Source organism: Castor canadensis, chromosome 3 (genome assembly GCF_047511655.1).
Source record: "Castor canadensis chromosome 3, mCasCan1.hap1v2, whole genome shotgun sequence".
NCBI classification, from domain to species: domain Eukaryota; kingdom Metazoa; phylum Chordata; class Mammalia; order Rodentia; family Castoridae; genus Castor; species Castor canadensis.
In genome coordinates this window covers 30,128,921-30,150,577 of record NC_133388.1, presented here as the reverse complement: position 1 = coordinate 30,150,577, position 21,657 = coordinate 30,128,921, and the positions used below count along the sequence as shown (strand labels likewise).

At 48.4% G+C, this 21,657-nt stretch overlaps 1 protein-coding gene across 12 annotated transcripts in view; it reads left to right on the top strand.

Moving 5' to 3' along the window:
* Positions 1-19,177, top strand: part of Tmem63c (transmembrane protein 63C) — a 105,321-nt gene extending 86,144 nt beyond the window's left edge. For all 12 annotated transcript variants that reach the window (XM_074067471.1, XM_074067478.1, XM_074067479.1 and 9 more), the window contains 11 exons: positions 220-342; positions 571-724; positions 1,880-1,986; positions 2,835-2,921; positions 3,459-3,524; positions 5,999-6,161; positions 6,409-6,514; positions 6,910-7,077; positions 11,454-11,563; positions 12,852-12,920; positions 16,404-19,177. In XM_074067471.1, coding sequence (XP_073923572.1) covers positions 220-342; positions 571-724; positions 1,880-1,986; positions 2,835-2,921; positions 3,459-3,524; positions 5,999-6,161; positions 6,409-6,514; positions 6,910-7,077; positions 11,454-11,563; positions 12,852-12,920; positions 16,404-16,601 — 1,351 coding nt within the window. In that variant the 3' untranslated portion in view covers positions 16,602-19,177. The remainder of the gene's footprint in view (positions 1-219; positions 343-570; positions 725-1,879; positions 1,987-2,834; positions 2,922-3,458; positions 3,525-5,998; positions 6,162-6,408; positions 6,515-6,909; positions 7,078-11,453; positions 11,564-12,851; positions 12,921-16,403) is intronic.
* Positions 19,178-21,657: the final 2,480 nt, after the last annotated feature.

The window sequence follows — 21,657 nt, the reverse complement described above, 5'->3', positions numbered from 1 at the left end:
TATTCTGTTTAGTGTGTATGTGTTGTAAAAAGCAGTACACCTACAAGATTGTTCGTTTCTTAAGATGTCACTATTAGGCAGAGAAGACCTGAGGCTTTACTACAGTGCTCAAAGGTTAAAGATGGGCTCCTGTGGGACTGCTACAGTGGCCCTGGGTGACTCTCCTATGCCCATCTTCACAACCACAGATCTCTGTCTCCCCCCCTCCCACCTCTGCAGTGTCCAGGAGGATTACAGGTACACCTGTTGTGGAGTGTACCCCCAGCAATCCTCAGTGACCACCGCCATCAAGTCCTACCAGTGGAGGGCCACTCAAGCCCCACACCCTAAAGACATTATTTGGTAAGCTGCCTCTGTGGCCCGGCCCCCCCCTGCCCCCTGCCGTCCTCTGAACTCCTCTGAGACTGAAGAAGCCAAAAGGGCAGGGCCTTCCCTCTCCACTTTACTACCCAACAGAGACTCCATGGGGATGAGACCCAGTGCTCTCCAAATCCAGGAGACAGCATGTGGTCCTCTCAGGGCTGGGATCCAGGGTACTAAGTATACTCCTCCTTCTCTGCCCCTCCCCAGGAAACACCTGTCCATCCGCCGCTTCACTTGGTGGGCCCGCTTTATTGCAATCAACACCTTCCTCTTCTTTCTCTTCTTCTTTCTCACCACGCCCGCCATCATTATCAACACCATCGACATGTACAACGTCACCCGCCCCATCGAGAAGCTGCAGGTGCCTCCTCTGCTCAGGCCAGGCCTGGGGGCCCCAGGGAGATCAAGGAAGAATTCAGGCGAGGATGGGATGGGGGTCCACTGGGTTGGGCTACAGAGCCCGTGAACCACCAACACGACAGAGGCAGAGTGGTGTCAATGATAGGGTAGCATTTCCTGTGTTATCAATGGAATGAATGTGGGGGCACCGCTTATCTTAGAGACAGGGGCTGGAGACAATGGGGAGAGTGGAGGCACTCCAGGCAGGTCCTCGGGTGAGTTTGGGGGAGGGGTGGTCAAGCCAATGTGAGCATAGAGGGCTCCCTTAGATCAGGTCACACTAGGCCAGTTGGGGGTATAGAGAGCATGGCACATAGGAGCTCTCTTCTCCCCAAGTTTTCTAGGGCTGAAAGTTCCTGACAGGGTCGAGGGTAAAGAAGAGTGAGGGAAGTCCTGACATAGGCCTTGCAGAAAAGTGGGACCTTCAGATCTGTTCCCATCTCCCTCCCCTCCAGACAGCTTCACTCCAGGGTAGCTGGGGCCATCCCTGAGGTTAGTGGACACTTCTGATTCACAAGGCAGCTCTGAGGACACCCAGTTCCCAATTCCGTGGCTCAACCTGTCCTAATGAGTTAAAAGACTCCTTCTTTCATATCCTCTTTGTTGTTCTCAGCAGCAACACACACACACACACACACACACACACACGGTCAACCATACTACTTTTTCATTCCCTTTGTCAACACCAAAATATATCCCAGGTCACATACTTCACAACCCTGGGAATTCCTGCTTCACAACCCTCCCCCAATACTCGAACACCACAGGGGAGGCAATGTTGTCTCTCTGAGTCATGAGATGGTGAGTGACAGCAGCTGACTGGTCATAGATGAAATCACTAAGGAAAGCTCAGGCTACCCTGCAGTGACTGCAGCATGGAAGCCCTTTGGGGAGTCAACATGATCTTGAGTGTCAGCCTCTGCCTTCCCCCAGCCATGTGAACTCCTAGCCAGGAAAGCGCCAGAGAAAGGCAAGCCCATTTTGCAGGGAGAGGAGGCCTGCTCAGGGAGGTCCCCAAGAAGATGGAGACGAAAGGGGAAAGAAGCCAGGGCAGCCTGCAAGGGGAAAGGACTTCTTGCACTGATATCTCTCCTGCCCTCCCCCTCTGCCCCTACAGAGCCCAGTTGTGACCCAGTTCTTCCCCTCTCTGATGCTCTGGGCCTTCACAGTGATAATGCCTCTTATAGTCTACTTCTCTGCCTTCCTTGAGGCACACTGGACCAGGTGAGCTGGGGGGTCTTCACTCCTTCTCTCTCTGGCTCTTTTCTCCAGGTTCTTCCTCTTGTCACCCACCAGCCTGGTTCTTGGGCTTCCCATCAGGGCTAAGGATTAGAACTGATATGGGGTGGTTGTGATACCTGAAACCTTTCTAAAAGATCAACAAAGGTTTTCTATTTGGAAAGAGGTACTGGGTTGTTTCTGTGCCTCTGGCCTTGGGGATGCTAATTAGGGCCACCATCTAAGAGGAGTGGGGCCAAAACCAAGCCTTCATGAGGCTGTCCCCTTAGCTCCCTGCCTCATACTGAGGGATGGTGATACAGGCATGAGCCTAGGCAGTGTCAGGAATTCCAAGCAGAAGACACAGGACGGAGAGACTTACGCAGAACATCAGGTAAGCAGCCAAGGCAGAGAGACCCAGGAACTCAATATGACTGTCGACATACTTGGTCCACACAGGGCCAACATTTTCAACAATTGAAATGAGTTTCAATTTGTTTCCATTTGTTTGCCCTAATGCTTCTGTGGTGAGCTAATTGGATAGAAGGTACTTGTCATATCCTGGATAAATGGCACAGCTTTAGCCTAAAAGCCACACGGGTTACAGAAAGTTACTTCCCACACCCAAAGTTTCTACCATTCTACCAAACAATAAGCCCGAAAGTTTGCCCCAGCAGAAGTCCTTACTGGCCTGTCCTCTGGCCAAGACAAGGCTTGTATTGATTATTGAAACTCTTCAGGGATTTCGCTTATCATTGGTAATGTGCCTTTGATACAAAGATGTCAAATATATGGTATGTGTGTGCCTTCCCTCTCTTAAACATTGGCCAGCATCTCTCTTCATTTCCTTCTAGATCAAGCCAAAATCTCATCATAGTGTACAAGTGCTACATCTTTCTGGTGTTCATGGTGGTCATTCTGCCCTCTATGGGACTGACCAGGTAGGCACCTCCCTTCCAGTCATTCCTCCTCTCTCAGCCAGGCTTAGCCTAGAATGAAAGTTTTTTCCAGGTATTGTAGACCTACCTGTGGTGGCTGCAAACCCATTCCTCAAATGACAGTCCCATGACTGCCATGCATGTAGTTTGAGCCAGGTATCATGCAAATTCTAACATATCAGCCCTGAACTGTGCCCTAGCTAGGGCGATAAGGCCTGCCTACCAGCTGACTGACAGCCAGAGGGGGAGAATGCAGCAAATGTGAGAGAAATTCAGAAGAGGGAGAGAGCACTGTGAGAGAAATGACTGGTGAAGGTTTGCTGGAGGACTTAAAGTGGAAGGTCCGAGCATTAGGGGCAGAGGTGGCCCAGTCTTAAGAAGGAAGACAGCAGTGTGGACTGGCCAGCTAGATTTAAGCAAGGGTCTCTGCAGTTTGGTGATTGAGGATGGAAGGAAGGAAGCCAGACAAAGAAGAATTGAGTACTAGATCTTAGCACATAGGTTCCTTGACTAAAAGATTGGCCTTCTTCTTCCTTCTAGCTTGGATGTCTTTTTCCGCTGGCTCTTTGACATATACTATCTAGAGCAGGCATCCATCAGGTTCCAGTGAGTACTTCTTATGTGTATACCAGGGATCCTGTATATCACACTAGTACATGTGTGTATACCCTTCCCTACATCCAGCACCTGCACTGCTTACAGAGGGGTAGGCAGATTCAGGTGGCTGCTTTCTAACTCTTCCTGTGGGGACTCCTTTGGCAATCTGGTAAAGCCCAGGGACCCTTTGTTGGGGTGATTTTTTTTTTTTAATCATTGTACATTAATAGGAAGTTACCCTAAAATGTACAGGGTGGGTGTCTCCTTCCCGTTTTCTCCAATCGCAACATTTTGCATGATTATAGTATTATATAAAATCCAGGAAATTGGGACTGGAGGTGTGGCTCAAGTAGTAGAGCACCTGCTTTGCAAGTGTGAAGGCCTGGGTTCAAACCCCAGTCCCACACATACACACACACACAAAAAAAAAACCACAGGAAATTGACATGAGTATAATCCACAGTTTACTCATATCTCTTCAGTTTTACATATACTGTGAGTGAAGTCTTTAGATGTACAAAATATATGGATTGCAAAGAAAACCAATCATACCAAAAAATAGTTCTCAAAATATATTAAAAAATCAACTTTTGTGACACGACACAAAAATCAACTTTTGTGTTGTGTTAAATCACATAACAAGATAATGTGATGTAAATACAGCCAAGTTAAAGTTTTATTTTTTTATTTTTTGGTGGTACTGGAATTTGAACTCAGGGCCCTATGTTTGCTTGGCAGGTGCTCTGCCACTTGAGCCATCAGTATGAAGCTGGTATTCCTGCAATAAGAGCAGTAAACTGTGGGGGTGGGATGCATCTTTGATAAGTCAACATGGGGATCATGTGGAACATGCAGCCAATTGTCTTTTTTTTTTTTTTTTGGGCAGCACTGGGGTTTGAACTCAGGGCCTACACTTTGAGCCACTCCACTAGTCCTTTTTTTGAAGGGTTTTTTCAACATAGGGTCTCATAAACTATTTGCCTGGACTGGCTTCGAACCACGATCCTCCTGATCTTTGCCTCCTGAGTATCTAGGATTACAGGTGTGAGCCACTGGTCCTTAGCTATTGCGATTCTTTTTACGCTTACAAGTGTTGAAAGTTCCAGTGCAAAGATAAGTTGCAAAGGACATACAAGTATCCATAGTTTGGCCTATGAGGCAAGGACCAGAATTCTCCAAAGTTCTTGCAGTTAAACTATCCTGTAATCTTTTTTTTTTTTTTCCTAAGAATGGGTTCATCTTTGGCCAGGCAAATGTCTTCCATACAGATTATATATGAGAGAGAAAAGGTTTCTGAGTCCATAATCCAATTTCAATGCCATCAAGAAAGAAAAGCTCCCCCCTCCCACTGCACCCCACAGACAGGGTCTCACTGTGTAACCCAGGCTGGCTTCAAACTTCCCATCCTCTTGCCTCAGCCTCCTGAAAGTGCTGGCTCATGCCACCTCACTGGGCAAGGATAGTCTTTGGAGGAGTTCTGAAGTGTGTCCAGGGCTTCATGGTTCTTTCTTCAAGGACTTTAACACAATTGCATAGATGGGGACAACTAAAGCTACACCAAGCTTTAGAATATTTTGGTAATTGTTTCTATAAAATTGGTTTTCTTTGCAATCCATGTATTTTGTGCATTAAAGACATCGTTCAGAGAAAAGGCAGCTTGGCCATTAGACAACTGAATGTCGCCCGTTCAGGTTGACTGGCTACATCAAGTTCACATCTGTAGGCAAGAGAATTTTAATTGGATATAATTCAGCAGCATATCTCATACCTCCCACTGCTTTGAAATGGAATGGACACAAATGATACTGTAAGACGTCATCAAGACCACAGTGGGATTTCAGTTGGTCACAAAGTCACAACGATGGCTTGCATTCCCATGGCTGTTGCCCATATTCTTAATCAAAGGGAATGCTAAATTTCAGGTAGAGAATAGTGAAAATAAATATGTAAAATTTTCTCATTCCAGATCACAGGCCCCCAGAATTCAGTCTAGGGCTCAGGTCAGACTGCCTTGAAGCAAGCTAGTGTACATATCTTCCGATACACCCACACTAACCCTAGATTTTATGTAGTCCATCTGTTCTCTGCTCAGAGGGACTGCTTGTTGTGTTGAGGAGACACAACACACAACACACATGCACACGTGCACACACATCACGCGTTGCCTTAGGAACACCTGAGAACTGCATCTCTAGGTGATTTGAATGTTGTGTAGACATCATAGAGTGTACTTACCCAAACCAAGACAACCTCACTAAGGGACGCAATCTTATAGGACCACTATCATATATGTGGTTTGTCATTTTGACCAAAATGTTGTTATGCAGTGCATGACTGTTGATGAAACTTCATTCTCCTCTGTATCGACCTCCCCCCATCCACCCTGCTGTTTCTCTTCTTCTCTTCTCCTCCCTTCCAACATCTCTCTCCCCTTTCCCTGGCCTCTGGCTTGCCACTGCCTTCTGCTCTCCCCTGCTGCCCAGGTGTGTGTTCCTGCCAGACAACGGCGCCTTCTTTGTCAACTACGTGATCACAGCAGCATTGATCGGCACAGGCATGGAGCTGTTACGTCTGGGGTCACTCTTCACGTACAGCACCCGCCTCTTCTTCTCCAGATCAGAGCCAGAGAGAGTCCACATCAGAAGGGTGAGGATCAGCCCTTCCCTGCATAGCCCTCAGCTTCTCCTGGGAGGGCGCCAAATACAGGGTCTGCCAGGTGCACTGAAGACCAGAGGAGGAGGCCTGGTGCACATGGGTGGCGCTTTTTGATTCCAGGGTTGGAAGGGAAGCTGCCCCCAGGCCTGCACTGCCATCTGGCTCCAAGGAAGAGCCACAGAAGCAGTCATGCCAAGGGGGCTGGCAACTTCAGAATGACCCCTTCCTTCTGCCCCAGGACCAGGCTGTAGACTTCCAATATGGGCGAGAGTATGCGTGGATGTTGAACGTCTTCAGCGTGGTGATGGCGTACAGCATCACCTGCCCTATTATCGTCCCTTTTGGTGAGTCATCTCCACAGCACCCTGGGCTGCACACTTTCAGACTGGGAGGAAGAATTGAGCCCCATACTACTAGGTCACCTTCTGTAGCATGAGGAGGACTGGGACACCTGTGGTGGGGTACAGCTATGACATGAGGCTGAGGTTGGACAGCTGCTGACACAGAATGTTTGTTGAAAGAATGCATGAGTGAATGACTTCACCAGGATGACAGAATAGGTTCTGGGGAAAGCTGCTGGCCCCAGATGTCAGCTCCACAGTTCTCCTATATCCTGTCCTGGGCTCTTGCTACTCTAACAGCCCTGAATCTGGCTTCTTGGGCCTGTAGGAACTTGGGGCAGCATAGGACTCACTTGTCCAAGTAGCTACTGAATGTGTCTCCATCTTCTGGCTCCCAGGACTGATTTACCTGTGCATGAAGCACCTCACAGACCGCTACAACATGTACTACTCCTATGCACCTACCAAACTGAACGAGCAGATCCACATGGCTGCAGTCTACCAGGCCATCTTTGCACCACTCTTGGGTCTGTTCTGGATGCTCTTCTTCTCCATTCTGCGACTAGGTGTGTGCTACATCTGCCCCACTGCTCTGTGAGTCCCTCAACACCAGCTCTGTCAGGAGAGAAAAGCCCAGGGGTGAGCAAGATGTCACTCATGGACTTGGCCATGTCTAGTGACTTCTGGGCCTACAGGGCATGTATTAGTCTTGGCTGAACTTTGAAGCAAAGGGAAGGCTCAAATTGTATGAATTTGAGTCTAGACAAGAAATACCATATTTCTTCATTCTAAATCTAGGCTGACAGGCACTAGAATGCTAGCTGTTAGGGGCTCAATTCCCACGCAAGTTCCTCCAGGATCCTATAAGATACTTGGTTTATGGATTTGCCAAAAACCTAGAAGGGGAATCAGATTCTGCAATGGTGGCCAGCTTTTCCCTTTCTCTTTGGTTATGCAAAGCTGCTGCCCCTGTCCAAGGGAGTCCAGAGACACCTCTGCAGATGAGGCCACAGACTGGGTGTCCCTCAGCTTTCTCCACTCTGAGTCACCCATGCCACTAGACAGCCCCCAGCCCACTGCCCTTCCCTCGGGACACTTGACTTTAACCTCAGTAGCTGACAGGAGAGACAGAATTTTCTTTGCCCTCTGTCATAGTGGTAAGAAGTCAACCCTCAGCACTTATCTGGTTTATTTATTTGTTGTCACCACCAATTTCTTTTTTTTTTTTTTTTTGTTTCTCTGGGAATGTTTTATCTCTCCTTTATTTTTATTTTTTTTTCATTTTTCTTTTATTATTCATATGTGCATACAAGGCTTGGTTTATTTCTCCCCCCTGACCCCACCCCCTCCCTTACCACCCACTCCACCCCCTCCCGCTCCCCCCCTCAATACCAAGCAGAAACTATTTTGCCCTTATCTCTAATTTTGTTGTAGAGAGAGTATAAGCAATAATAGGAAGGAACAAGGGGTTTTGCTGGTTGAGATAAGGATAGCTATACAGGGCATTGACTCACATTGATTTCCTGTGCGTGGGTGTTACCTTCTAGGTTAATTCTTTTTAATCTAACCTTTTCTCTAGTTCCTGGTCCCCTTTTCCTATTGGCCTCAGTTGCTTTAAGGTATCTGCTTTAGTTTCTCTGCATTAAGGGCAACAAATGCTAGCTAGTTTTTTAGGTGTCTTACCTATCCTCACCCCTCCCTTGTGTGCTCTCGCTTTTATCATGTGCTCATAGTCCAATCCCCTTGTTGTGTTTGCCCTTGATCTAATGTCCACATATGAGGGAGAACATACGATTTTTGGTCTTCTGGGCCAGGCTAACCTCACTCAGAATGATGTTCTCCAATTCCATCCATTTACCAGCGAATGATAACATTTCGTTCTTCTTCATGGCTGCATAAAATTCCATTGTGTATAGATACCACATTTTCTTAATCCATTCGTCAGTGCTGGGGCATCTTGGCTGTTTCCATAACTTGGCTATTGTGAATAGTGCCGCAATAAACATGGATGTGCAGGTGCCTCTGGAGTAACAGTCTTTTGGGTATATCCCCAAGAGTGGTATTGCTGGATCAAATGGTAGATCGATGTCCAGCTTTTTAAGTAGCCTCCAAATTTTTTTCCAGAGTGGTTGTACTAGTCTACATTCCCACCAACAGTGTAAGAGGGTTCCTTTTTCCCCGCATCCTCGCCAACACCTGTTGTTGGTGGTGTTGCTGATGATGGCTATTCTAACAGGGGTGAGGTGGAATCTTAGTGTGGTTTTAATTTGCATTTCCTTTATTGCTAGAGATGGTGAGCATTTTTTCATGTGTTTTCTGGCCATTTGAATTTCTTCTTTTGAGAAAGTTCTGTTTAGTTCACCTGCCCATTTCTTTATTGGTTCATTAGTTTTGGGAGAATTTAGTTTTTTAAGTTCCCTGTATATTCTGGTTATCAGTCCTTTGTCTGATGTATAGTTGGCAAATATTTTCTCCCACTCTGTGGGTGTTCTCTTCAGTTTAGAGACCATTTCTTTTGATGAACAGAAGCTTTTTAGTTTTATGAGGTCCCATTTATCTATGCTATCTCTTAGTTGCTGTGCTGCTGGGGTTTCATTGAGAAAGTTCTTACCTATACCTACTAACTCCAGAGTATTTCCTACTCTTTCTTGTATCAACTTAAGAGTTTGGGGTCTGATATTCAGATCCTTGATCCATTTTGAGTTAATCTTGGTATAGGGTGATATACATGGATCTAGTTTCAGTTTTTTGCAGACTGCTAACCAGTTTTCCCAGCAGTTTTTGTTGAAGAGGCTGCTATTTCTCCATCGTATATTTTTAGCTCCTTTGTCAAAGATAAGTTGCTTATAGTTGTGTGGCTTCATATCTGGATCCTCTATTCTGTTCCACTGGTCTTCATGTCTGTTTTTGTGCCAGTACCATGCTGTTTTTATTATTATTGCTTTGTAATATAGTTTGAAGTCAGGTATTGTGATACCTCCAGCATTGCTCTTTTGACTGAGTATTGCCTTGGCTATTCGTGGCCTCTTGTGTTTCCATATAAATTTAACAGTAGATTTTTCAATCTCTTTGATGAATGTCATTGGAATTTTGATGGGAATTGCATTAAACATGTAGATTACTTTTGGGAGTATAGACATTTTTACTATGTTGATTCTACCAATCCATGAGCATGGGAGATCTCTCCACTTTCTATAGTCTTCCTCAATCTCTTTCTTCAGAAGTGTATAGTTTTCCTTGTAGAGGTCTTTCACATCTTTTGTTAGGTTTACACCTAGGTATTTGATTTTTTTTGAGGCTATTGTAAATGGAATTGTTTTCATACATTCTTTTTCCGTTTGCTCATTGTTAGTGTATAGAAATGCTAACGATTTTTCTATGTTGATTTTATATCCTGCTACCTTGCTATAGCTATTGATGATGTCTAGAAGCTTCTGAGTAGAGTTTTTTGGGTCTTTAAGGTATAGGATCATGTCGTCTGCAAATAGGGATATTTTGACAGTTTCTTTACCTATTTGTATTCCTTTTATTCCTTCTTCTTGCCTAATTGCTCTGGCTAGGAATTCCAGTACTATGTTGAATAGGAGTGGAGATAGTGGGCATCCTTGTCTGGTTCCTGATTTTAGAGGGAATGGTTTTAATTTTTCTCCGTTAAGTATAATGCTGGCTGTAGTCACCACCAATTTCTTATCCTGCTGGCCTTTCTTTGCCACATGTGGACAATTTTCCTTCTAATCCCTTTTCAATAGAAGACTACGTGTGTTAGGGTTGGGGCATGGCTTAAGTGGAAGCCCTGATTTCAAATCCCAAGAGAAAAAAAAAAACTGCATTTGTATGAAAAATAGAAAAAAAAATATAAAAACCAACATGGTTTACCCACAATCCCATCCAGACATCTCCTGATGTCTGTTGGCCCCAGAGTTCTAAGCATATGCTCTGGGGAGGGGAGCAAAATGAGAGGGTGTGTGTTGGTCTACAGTTATTTTACAAAATCATGACCATCCACAGTGTAATCTCCAGTCCTGTATCCTGAGTTTTCCCTGATCATTATGTGCTGAGCAGTTTTCTGTGCTAAGAGACTGTTCGGACATGTCTTTCAATGGCGGCATTAAAGGCTACCAGTTTTGTTAGCTCCCTGTGACTGGGTATTGAAGTGATTTACCATTTTGGGCTATTGTATAGCCATGTGGTAAACATCATTAAGCATTCACCTGAGTCTCTGTCAAGAGTGACTCTCTAGCTGGACATGGTGATAATGCCTGAAATTCCAGCTACTTGGGAGGCAGAGGTAGGCAGAGCACAGTGTATGGCTTATAAATGCACGAGATCCTATCAAAAATGAACTAAAGCAAAAAGGTGCTGGGGATGTAGAGCACTTAGTGTGAGACCCTAAGTTCAATCCCCCAGTACTGCTAAAAAAAAAAGTGACTGTCCATATTTACCTTGTTATGAAAATTGCTGCCAAGGTGGGCGGAGAGGCCAAAAAAAAAAGAGACCAAATATGCCCACATGAAACATGACTTTTGATTTCTGGATTGCTTTTCAGTTTCATCAGCACAGATAACTGAGCACATAGGGCAAGAAGAACATGTGCAGTGGTCACTGATGTGGAGACTTAAGTCAGTCACGATACTTTTATTTTTTTGGTGGTACCAGGGATTGAACTCAGGGCTTTGTGCCGAAAATACTTTTCATAGAATCCACAAGATGCCAGATTCTAAGATGGCCATATAGAGTGGAGGGATGTCATCATGTCACGCTCCTTGATCCCATTCGTTCTGGGAGGGGAGTTGGACAAGGGTCCCTCCACCCCCAGCTCAGTGCCCCTGTGGAGGTGCTGAGGTGGTCCCCAGGCATCTGCTAACCATCTCCATTGCCTGACCTCCACCCACACCTGCTCTGCTTGAGCTCCTCACCCACAGCCTTTTCTTTCCCTTGGCAGGTTCCATTCACAGCATCACCTTCTTTTCCCTGACCACCCTTGTCTTTTCCATGGCCATTGCCTTTTCCAGCATATTTCTGGGAAAGCTCCGGTCAGCCACTGATTACGAGGTGAGTTTCCAACCTTCCCTTCCTCCACTGATTCTCTAGGACCCTGGGACACAGCTCTGGTTCCTTCTTGGCCCAGTGCACAACAGGGCAAGAGAATCTGGCCTTTCTCTTGGACAGTGTGGTGTGTGGGCTCAGTGAGCATGTGTGTGTAAATGCCTTGCACTAACTCAGCCTGGCCCCCGCCAGCAGACACTGCCCTCTCTTTTTCTGTCCTGTGACACCTTCTCCAATCAGGCTGCTGACCTGTCCCTCCAGCCATGTGAGTCCAGTCCAGCCACTGAGCTGTGAGCACCATCCCAAGGGCTAGAGGACTGAGAGAGAAGATGAAACCCAAAGGGAGCTGAGTGTGGGGGTAACTGATGATGGCCTGGAGCAGGACAGATAGTCATCTTTTCATCTTCTAGAATCCCAGGCTATGGAACTACCCCCCTCTCCATAGTTACTTTAGCCCTCTGGCAGTGGGGTCCATTCTAACTGTTAGACCCCCTGGAACAGGAAGCCCACCCATCCCTCTCAGAGCCTTGCAAGCAACGCTGTGTGTCTGCATCGATGTTTCTCAAAGTGGGTGTCTGTACTGAGGCAGTGGAATGATTTCAGTGGACCAAAACATAACTTTATTTTTCATGGTTTACGTATGTATGTTTCTAGTTAACTTGCTACTTACAGCAACTGACACAGGTTTTCTGTTTGTAATAGGGAATTGTTTTCTTTTTAAACAAATGTATACAAAGCAAAGAAAGTTGACTCTGACTTTCTTTGATACCCTGATACCCTGATCATGGGCAGAGGAAGCCTCTTGGAGGCATTCTTGTTCTTGTGTCTCTGATTCTTGGCACAAACTCCCACCTCCCTCTCTGCCCATTCCTCCTGCTCCATTATCTGGCCAGAGTGAAGGGCCAAGGTAAAGGATCCCCCCTTCTTCCCCTGGTCTTTCCAATACCACAATGTCACTGGAGCTAGACCAGATTTTGTTTAGGTCTCCTTCCACACACAATAGAGGGGACAACCTAGGAACAAAGAAGACAGGGGTCAAAGAAGGCCTGTCTTTGAACCCCAATTCCAACCTTGCTTACTTCCTTTATGGGAATAGAACATTCCAGAAGAGACTGCTCATCAGTCCTCTCCCTGCCCCCCCCCGGGATTCTGCCCTGCCACCTGTGGGCTGAAGGTCTGGAAAGACAGAAGAGTTGAAAGGACCATGTGTGGGGTCCAGGTTCTTCTGGATGTGGGGAGGAGGGAGCAAAGAGCAGCCCCCATCCTATAACCCACCTCTCTCTCCCTGCTGCAGCCCGAGGAGGAGACGGAGACCGTGTTTGACATGGAGCCAAGCAGCACATCTTCTACACCCACCTCCCTTGTGAGTCCTTCACCCTAGGGACAGGTTAGGAGAGCAGTGGCCCGTTCCAGTCACGTGAGAGGCACCAGCATTTAGTGCCCACCCTGGGTGTTTGGGAGGAGCTGGGCCTCCTGGGCCCCCTCCTCTGACCCGGCAGGACTTGGCCCAGGTCCAAATGCTGCCGTGGTCCTGGCTGAAGGCCCGGGAGAGGAGGAGAACCAACATTTACTCATCATTCACTAGAAGGCACTCAGAAAGGCAGCAAGAAAGGATGTACTCGGTCAGGGGAACCCCCGTGTCAGACACCTCAATCGTGTAGACGCAGGGATGCGTCGGGGCTCGGCCTCAAGACCCAAGGCTGCCTCCAGGGCAAAGGCGCCAGGCAGAGCGGTGCAGACAAAGCTGCAGACAAAGCGACAGGGAGCTATTGGCAGATGCACCAAATGGTAAGGCAGGAGCAGCACCAGATAAGTGAGCTGGTCAGTCAGCCTGCAAAGAGCCCAGGCTCAACTTAGAGTTGGCACCCGGTGGGCTGGGTGAGGGCTGGGCGTGGGCTGCCACGGCCATCTGGCTCTCTTGGGTGAGCACAAACCCTCACTGGCATCCCTGCTACAAGTGTGTGCACAGAGGCACCGAGTGGTTACTGAGCTGGGGATCAGGCGAAAGCCTCTCAGAGGAGGGAACATGTGACTGGAAATGGTGGAGGGAAGTTGCCAGGTGGACAGGGTGTGGGAAGACCATTCCAGGGAGAGTGGCAGCTGGGCAAAGGCCAGCAGGGAGAATCTGAGCGTGTAGGAAGACAGTGTTCGGCATGGTGGATGTGTCAAATGGGCCAGGAGCAGGACCCGTGGGAGATGAGGTTTTTTATAATGTTGGGCAGATCTGGGTAAAAGTATGTGACAGAATCAGAGACAAAGCACAACAGGTGGATATGCTCACCCACAGACAGTCAGGCTTGCCTCACTTGGAAAAACCCTACAGACAGGGACAAACCGTCTCTGAAGCTAGGTAGGGCAGAAGACTGGATTCAAAGCAGGAAAGTGTCTCTTGCTGGGACCCTTCCAATGTGCATGTCCTCATGCTGTTAGCAGTGAGGTATAGAAATTTTACGAATCTGAGATTTTTGCCATTTTTTGTCTTTATCTTTTAATAACCTCCCAAGGGTTTTATCCCCAAAGGGAGGCTCAAAATGTCAATTAATTATCATCATTATTATTTGTGGTGCTGGGGATCAAATCCAGGGCCTCTTAAGCAAGAGCCCTACCACTGAACTACACCTCTAGCCGCAAAAGAGCAATTAATTTAGTCCCTAGAGCTCTAAGCAAGGAAGTAGCAGTGACTGAATATAAAACTTGTGCTTTTAAAAAAAATGCTAGAATATATTGTTTATTCATTAACTTTTTAGTGGTACTGGAGTTTGAACTTAGGGCCTCCCACTTGCTAGGCTGGTTCTCTACCCCTTGAGCAATGTCCCCAGACCTTTTTGCTTTAGTTATCTTTGGGATAGGTTCTTGCATTTTGCCTGGACAGGCCTGGACCTCTATTCTCCTATCTATGCTTTCTGCCATAGGTGGGATGACTAGTGTGCACCACCACACCCAGCTATTGGTTGAGATGGGGTTTTATAAACTCTTTGCCTTGGCTAGCCTCAGACCTTGATCCTTCCAGTTCCTACCTCTAGAATAGCTAGGATTGTAGGTGCAAACCACCGTGCCTGGCTTATATTTATTTTTGGGATAGGGTCTCACGATGTCGCACAGGCTGGCCTTGATCCAGACTCAAGTGATCCTCCAGCCTCAGCCTCCTGAGTCGTAGGGACTACAGGTGCATGTCACCATGACCAGTTTAATTTTTTTTTAATTTTTCATTATCACTACAATTGTATATGAACATTGTAAATAATTGTGGAATTAAAGACAGATAAGCAAGAATAAGGAAATTAAAAGTTCCCATTCCCACTGCCCAGAGATGATTACTAATACCTTGGTATTCTTCCAAACATTTACACATGTGTATCTCTTCCAGATAATTATGCATATGTGTATGTGTATATATATAAAATTATGTATGTACATATGGTTTTTGCTAAAATGAAATAATACTGTACATGTGGCTTGGTAACTTGTATTTTAATGAACAATTTTATCTTGCCATATGCATATACAAATTTGTATCTCTGAATACCCAGTCCATATTCAAATTGCCTAATTGTTCCAGAAATTTCCTTTACAGCTTTCTAAACCAAGATTCAGTCTAGTACCTATGCTAGATTAATCAATACCTTTGAGTGGTTGTTGGGTCCCTTTTATTCAGCATAGTCCCTTCTAGGAGTTGGAGAGACCAAGCCACTAGTTCTGTATACTGTCTACCTTCTGGATTTTCTGACTGTGTCTTCCTGATATCCTAGAGTAGGTTCCACTATCTCCTGCATTCCTTGAAAACTATAAGTTCCACCCAAAGACTTAATAGGCTCAAGTTCAGCATGGGGGCTGGGATGAGCTCCAGGGAGCACTGGAGATGCACAGCTTTCCCAGGCATTCTTGTTAATGGTATAACAGGACCACTGAGGGTTGCTTGCATGGTTCAGTGTCCTTTCTCTTCTTTATGACCAAAAGGTGTTCATCTGTGCCATGTACTGTGGCACCAAGAAAATGTCTAGATTCTTTTGAAGGCAATTTTTTCTGTCATCACCTGGGCTGCTTGATTTCACTGAAATAAACTCCTATAGAAAAGTTTAATTCTATCCCGCAATTACCTATTTCAAAGTAAGGAGCTGATTCAAAAGCTGCTTCAAAGGTGATAAATTCCTCTTTTCGTTGACACTTCTTGTGTTTTCTTTCCTTCCTTCCTTTATTCCTCCCTCCCTCCCTTCCTTCCTTCCCAACATGTAGCTCAGACTGGCCTGAAACTCTTAATCCTCTTGCCTCAGTCTCCTGAGTTCTGGGATTGTAGGCCTGTAACACCACCACGCTTAGCTCCCTTCCTGTGTTTTTCTAATTTGCTGCCCTCGAAGGCGTTCCTGGGACAGGTACTGGATTTGACAGGTCACATGACCAAGGTCTCAGCTAGCAGTGTGTTTCAAACCCTGGTTCACTGCACACCCTGAGGGAGTTCTGGATGCCCCTTTGACATTCTTAAAAAGTCCAACAGCTCTGGAATAGTTTTCTCCAGACCTCAGCTAGAGGGTGGGTGGTGGGTAGAGGGTGGGCAGGGCAAGTCATCTTCCTCTGGGTTCAGTCTGACTGGGAACCAAGAACGGATGAAACATGTTCTGAAGGACTAGGAGTGGACTAGGAGTTAGAAGACCTGACATTAAATGAGCCCTGGGAATTTGTTAAATGATCAAGGCAAGAGAGATGGGCAGGACACAGGCTTCTGGGGAACAAGGAAGGGCTTGGTGGTCTGGTGGGGGCAGAGGTGATGGGTAGGGCACGAGGGGAGAGGGTATGCCCTAGGCCTTGCTCCAGATGTGACCTTACCCCATCTCCTCTCTATTCTGAGCAGCTCTATGTGGCAACGGTGCTGCAAGAGCCAGAGATGAACCTGACTCCCGCCTCCTCCCCAGCCCGGCACACCTATGGCACCATGAACAACCAGCCAGAAGAGGGAGAAGAGAGCGGTCTGCGGGGCTTTGCAGGGGAGCTAGACTCGGCCCCGTTCCAGGAAGGTCTGGAACTAGAGGGCCAGAGCCAATACCATTGATCAGGACCCCAGGGAAGAATCCAGCAGGGAGAGGCAGGAGGACAGCCCAGATCTTCCCACTCCCTACTTCAGACTTTGGGAAGTTCTTGATGGAGACATCTGCTGCTACCATAGCCACATGGAGACCCCAACCTCCTGACCGGCTAGAATGCAGGGTGCTGGGCAGTGCCCAGGGACCCGAGAATGGGTTGGAGGAGACAAACACCATGTCCTGAGAGGTGGCTGAAGCCCAGTAATGGAGACTGAATGCTGGGACACCTTCCTGGGGTCAAAATGAAGTGCATGTAAAGGAGGCAGGACGAAGCCCACCAAAGGCACTGTGGGGGCTCTGACACCCTGACTCCAGCTGCATTGTGAGGAGCTTCTGCTGCTCCTGGCATCCGTTGCAGTCTGAGGAGGCACTGGACCTCATGGACAAGACACAGGTGACCGTCTTGGCACAGGTTTCCCTGCAGGGGATCTGTAAAGTCGCTGCACCCCACCCCGACCCCAAGCAAGAAGCAGTTGAGACCACAGACCTGGAGGAGGTGACTGAGGCCCTTCCTGTTCCTCTACCCCTGTCAGATGTCCCAGGAACAGCAGGGTTGAGGCCCTTCTTTCTTCTCTCACAAGGATAGCTGGGGCCATTATTTGGGCTCATTAAAGGAGACCTGTGTGCATTGTGGTGAAGGAAACCATGGCTAGTTCTTGCTGGTTGCTATAAGGTGGTGTGTTGGGAAGGGGGCAGAGAATTCATGAACAGGGGTCCTCTTTCTTAAACTCTGAGTGGTGGGAAACCAGACACATCTCACCACCTCCCCACAGCCAAATGAGAAGAACCCTGATGCCCTAGAGGTGACCACTAAGAGCCTCCCTTGCCTCCCACCCTTGTGAGTGCTGGGCACCAGCTTGGCAAAGATAGTGACAGGTTAGAGTCAGAAACCCAGGCTTCAAACTGAAGGCACTGGCTATCCCTAGGGGGGACCTTTCCTCCTCTCTTGGAGCTGCCCTGCACCCTGCACTGAAGACCACACATGTGGCCTCCACTTGGCCTGGCTTAGACACTGCAGATGCTTCCCACAGTGATGTGGGTGACCAGTGCATCTCCTATGGACCTGCCCTTTCTGGTGGGCAAGACTGCCCTCCCAGGGCTGCCTCCATTTGGAGGAGCTGACTCCCGAATGATGCTGGTGACTCTCAGCACCTCTGCCACTGCCGGGAGGTACAGGCCTCTGCATCTCACGATAGACCATCCTCAGGACCACCACACAGCCCAGCAGCTCCGTGGAGAAGGGCCAGCTGGGTCCTCCAAACCACAGAAGCCAAGCTGCATGGGGTCTGCGAGCTCCTGAGCCTCCTGAACTCCCTCTCCAGAGGTGGGGGTCCCATCTGCAGCAGGTGGACTCAGGCTTATGTCCCCTCAGCATCTGCAACACATCCTAGGGACATTGCTGTCCTGAACACACATCACCTACACCCCACCCCTGCTCTACCTTTGCTCCATCTCAGTCTCAGCCGCTCCAAGTTTTACTTGCTCCAGGGGAGATGTGGTTGTGCACAGGACAGATAGTGTCACACCCCAGGGACCAGGTGCAAACATTAGCATGGGGAGCTTCAAGAGAGCTTGGGTCAGCTGGGAGAAGGCTGTCTCCATTCTTCATCCAGGCTGGAATAGGGGAAATTATATCCAGCCAGGCCCTTACATGTCCTGGTCCCACAGGGCCCCTCTCTCTGAATTTCATTCCACAAGGGGAAAGGGCTGTTTCATACAGAGTGGTCAGACCCACTGTGGAGCGCTGTCTCATGGGGAATGACCAGCTCCAGCCCTTGCCAGACCCCCTAGTGTGGATTTAGTATGTAGGGCTGTGGGGGTACTGCTGGAGGCTAGTCTGGGGCCTCTCCTCTGGACACTGCTTGTTGACCCCTGCTCCCTGTCCCTGCAGCTCTATGGATTGTTGGCTCCACTCCCAGCCCCCTGCAACCTGTGAAGCTGCAGATGGGAAGGGTCCCACAGACAACATGTAGGGTGGTTGGGGGCTTCCCCCTCTGAATCTGAGTCAAGTGCAGCCTGACTCTGCTGTGAATGTTCGGAAAATGGCAGACTTCACTCACTTCTCTGCTCTTCCTGGAGACCTAGGCCCTCTAGCAAGACTTTGCCACCTCAGCTTCCCATGGTCGCTGGCAGTGGGGGCTTCTTTTAGCTTCTCACACACACGCCACATCTAGGCCCTCCCTGGGCACCTCCTTCCCACCTGCTCTCTTAGGCCAAACCTGTTTCACTCCTTCGCCTATACTTACCACCATTCCACCTCACCCCACCCGCAGGCATCTGCTTGATCCTTTCTGGAGGGAGCTGCCTCCTGGGGGACCCCAAGTGGTCTCGAACCTCCCAGAGGGGACCTTCCCAGGTCTTGAGTAGCCCCTCCCCTATCTCTCAGCTGCCTCTGGAAGCAAAGTGCCTATCAGCAGCATTGCGTCCTCTGGGGGCCCTGGAGAAGTGTGGACTAACCTTGGCCACCACCACTAAAGGAATGTGCCAGAATGCTGAACCTTCTTGTTATCAATGCTATGACTGTGCCTTGAATAAACAAGTCCTCCCAACCTCTGAAGCCTGTGCCTCTGCCTCTGGACCAGCCCAGCAGGCCCCCTCCTTATTCCATCCAGAAAACCAGTGCTCCTAAGGCATCACGGGTCTGGGCCACTGCACCTCACTGCATACATTTTGACCCAGGGAACAAAGCAGCCCCCTCTGAGATCTGTCACCTCAAGGCTTCCCTGGCCCCCACTCCACGGGGAAAAGTCCTGGCAAGCGCTGCTATTCTGAGAGACAGCAAGTGACTCTGCCTCCTTCTGCTGTGCAGCAGTTAGGACCTTCCAGTCCTTGAGTCACCCAGGAAGCCATCAAGGCAGCCTCCCCTGGGCAGTAAAGCCCCTGCATGAGTGCTGGGCCCCGTGAGCATGTGACTAACCTTAGCCAGCAGCTAGACTAGGTTTCAGTGCAGACTCCCAGGAAGAGCAGCAGACAGGGCTCAGGTCTACACCTAGGGGGCAAGGGAGATCAAGGAGAGGATGGACATGGCAGAGGGGCAGCCAGATCGGACCTGGGCAGGACAAGAACTGGCCTTAGCAAAGGCTGTCACACCTGTGGCAATGAGGAGAAAATAGTTCTCTGCCCCGGGGACTTGTCTCTGGGTTAGGAGATGGGGTTGCTGGATGACCCCAGGATGTCAACTCATCTACAAAGTAGGGGAGAAGGATATGAGGTTCACGCTCTGCTCTGTTAGTGAATAGAGCAGGTTCACCTGGGGTGGGGGATGGGCTGTATTGGGGGTGTGCTTCCTCTCCACTTCTCCCTATAGGGACAGAGGGTGTTGATCTCCTGGTAGATGCCCAGGGACTGCTCCCACTACTCTCACTGCACCTTCTCAAGCTCTCAGTCCATCAGTGGGCATAGGTTCAAAGCCCACTGCAGCATGAGCTTGAGTGTGAGTGAGATCAGGGCCCATCTGTCTGCCCCCTTTTCCTCCAAAACAATTATCTTCTAAGCCAAGCCAGATGGGGTCCCACAGGGCTGCTTCGGGGGAGAAAGGTGTTAGGAAGACTCCTTTGGATGGAGAGACTGTGCCTGCTGCCTGCACTCTGGTGGGCTGGTGGCTGGTGCAAGAAAGGGGTCTCTCTTAGGACCCAAGAATGTCTGTCACAACAGCTGCCTCTCTTTTGAGTCTTCTCCCAGAGAGGAACCCTACCTCCAGGGTTCCCCAGATCACAGGCTGTGGGCCATTCTTTGGTTCGGCAGCCTTTTCAGGTGACTTTGCTCAGACAGACAAATGAAAAGAAGCTGAAGAAAGAAGGTTGTGGCCTAAGGATGGGGACAGCCCTGGGAGAGTGGGTTGGTGGACCCTCCCTCTACTCAGCTGGCAAAGGAGGATTGAGACTGGGTAGGGGGGCTGGCAAGAAGGTCTGATGCTCCCTTGGGACTCTGGGTTTTCGTCTAGTCATACCGTGAGCAGGGAAGTGAAACAAAGTCTTACGGCTTTTTGTCTTTAATTTCTTAAATTTTATAAAATATACACAACAAAATTTATCATCTTAAACATTTTAAAGTATGGGGTTCAGTGGCTTTAAATACACATTTTGAGGTATTGGGGATTGAACCTAGGGCCTTGTGCATGCTGGGAAAGCACTCCATCATTTTAGCCATGCCCCAAGCCCTGTTATTTGGATTTTATTTTGATAGGGTGCCTCCACCTCCCAAGTAGATGGTATTAGAAGTGTGCATCATTATGCCTAACCTTAAAAATATTTATAATGGGCAACCCTCACCCCCAGTCGCTTCTAGAACTTTCCATCTTGTAAATCTGAGACTCTGTACGCATTGCACAATAACTCCGTCCCCTCCTCAGCCCCAGTAACAATTGCCATATGTACCAAGGTGATCACTGTAGCCTGACTAGGGACAGGTAGAAGCAGCTGGGACTCTGCTGGAGGCATCCACAGACAGAATCTGGTAGCTTGGACCAGGACTTGGCAGAGAAGGAGAGAAGATAAATTTGCAATTGGTAGGCACTGGGGAGTCATGGATGGATTAGACATTGGGTCTAAGAGGAAGCAAGAAGTCAAGATGACTCCTAGTTCTTCAGCCTGAATGACGGCAAACGGTTTACAGGGTGGAGAGAGCAAGGAAAAGGAGTGGACCAGGGGAAATCCCAAGAGTCCCATGTGGTCACATTACTTTTGAGATGCTGAGCAGGGATATTGAGGAAGTGACTGGATACAAGGATTAGGCTGGGGACAGAGATCTCAGGGTCGCCAGCATCTGGATGGTATTTAAAGCAAGACACTGGCTGAGACCTTGAAGGGAGCGAGCACAGGTGAAGAAGAGGTCCAGGGCTGAGCCAGCGCACGGGGGGAGCAGGGCATAGCAGGGGGACAGGGAAGGAGCAGAAGGGATAACCATGAGAGGCTCTAAAAGGAAGGAGGGAGCCCTGGGTTTTACCACAATGACAGAAGAGTGAGTTACAAGATGCTCTGAAGAAGCATCAGCCAAACTGAGAATGCCGGACATGGCATAAGCAAA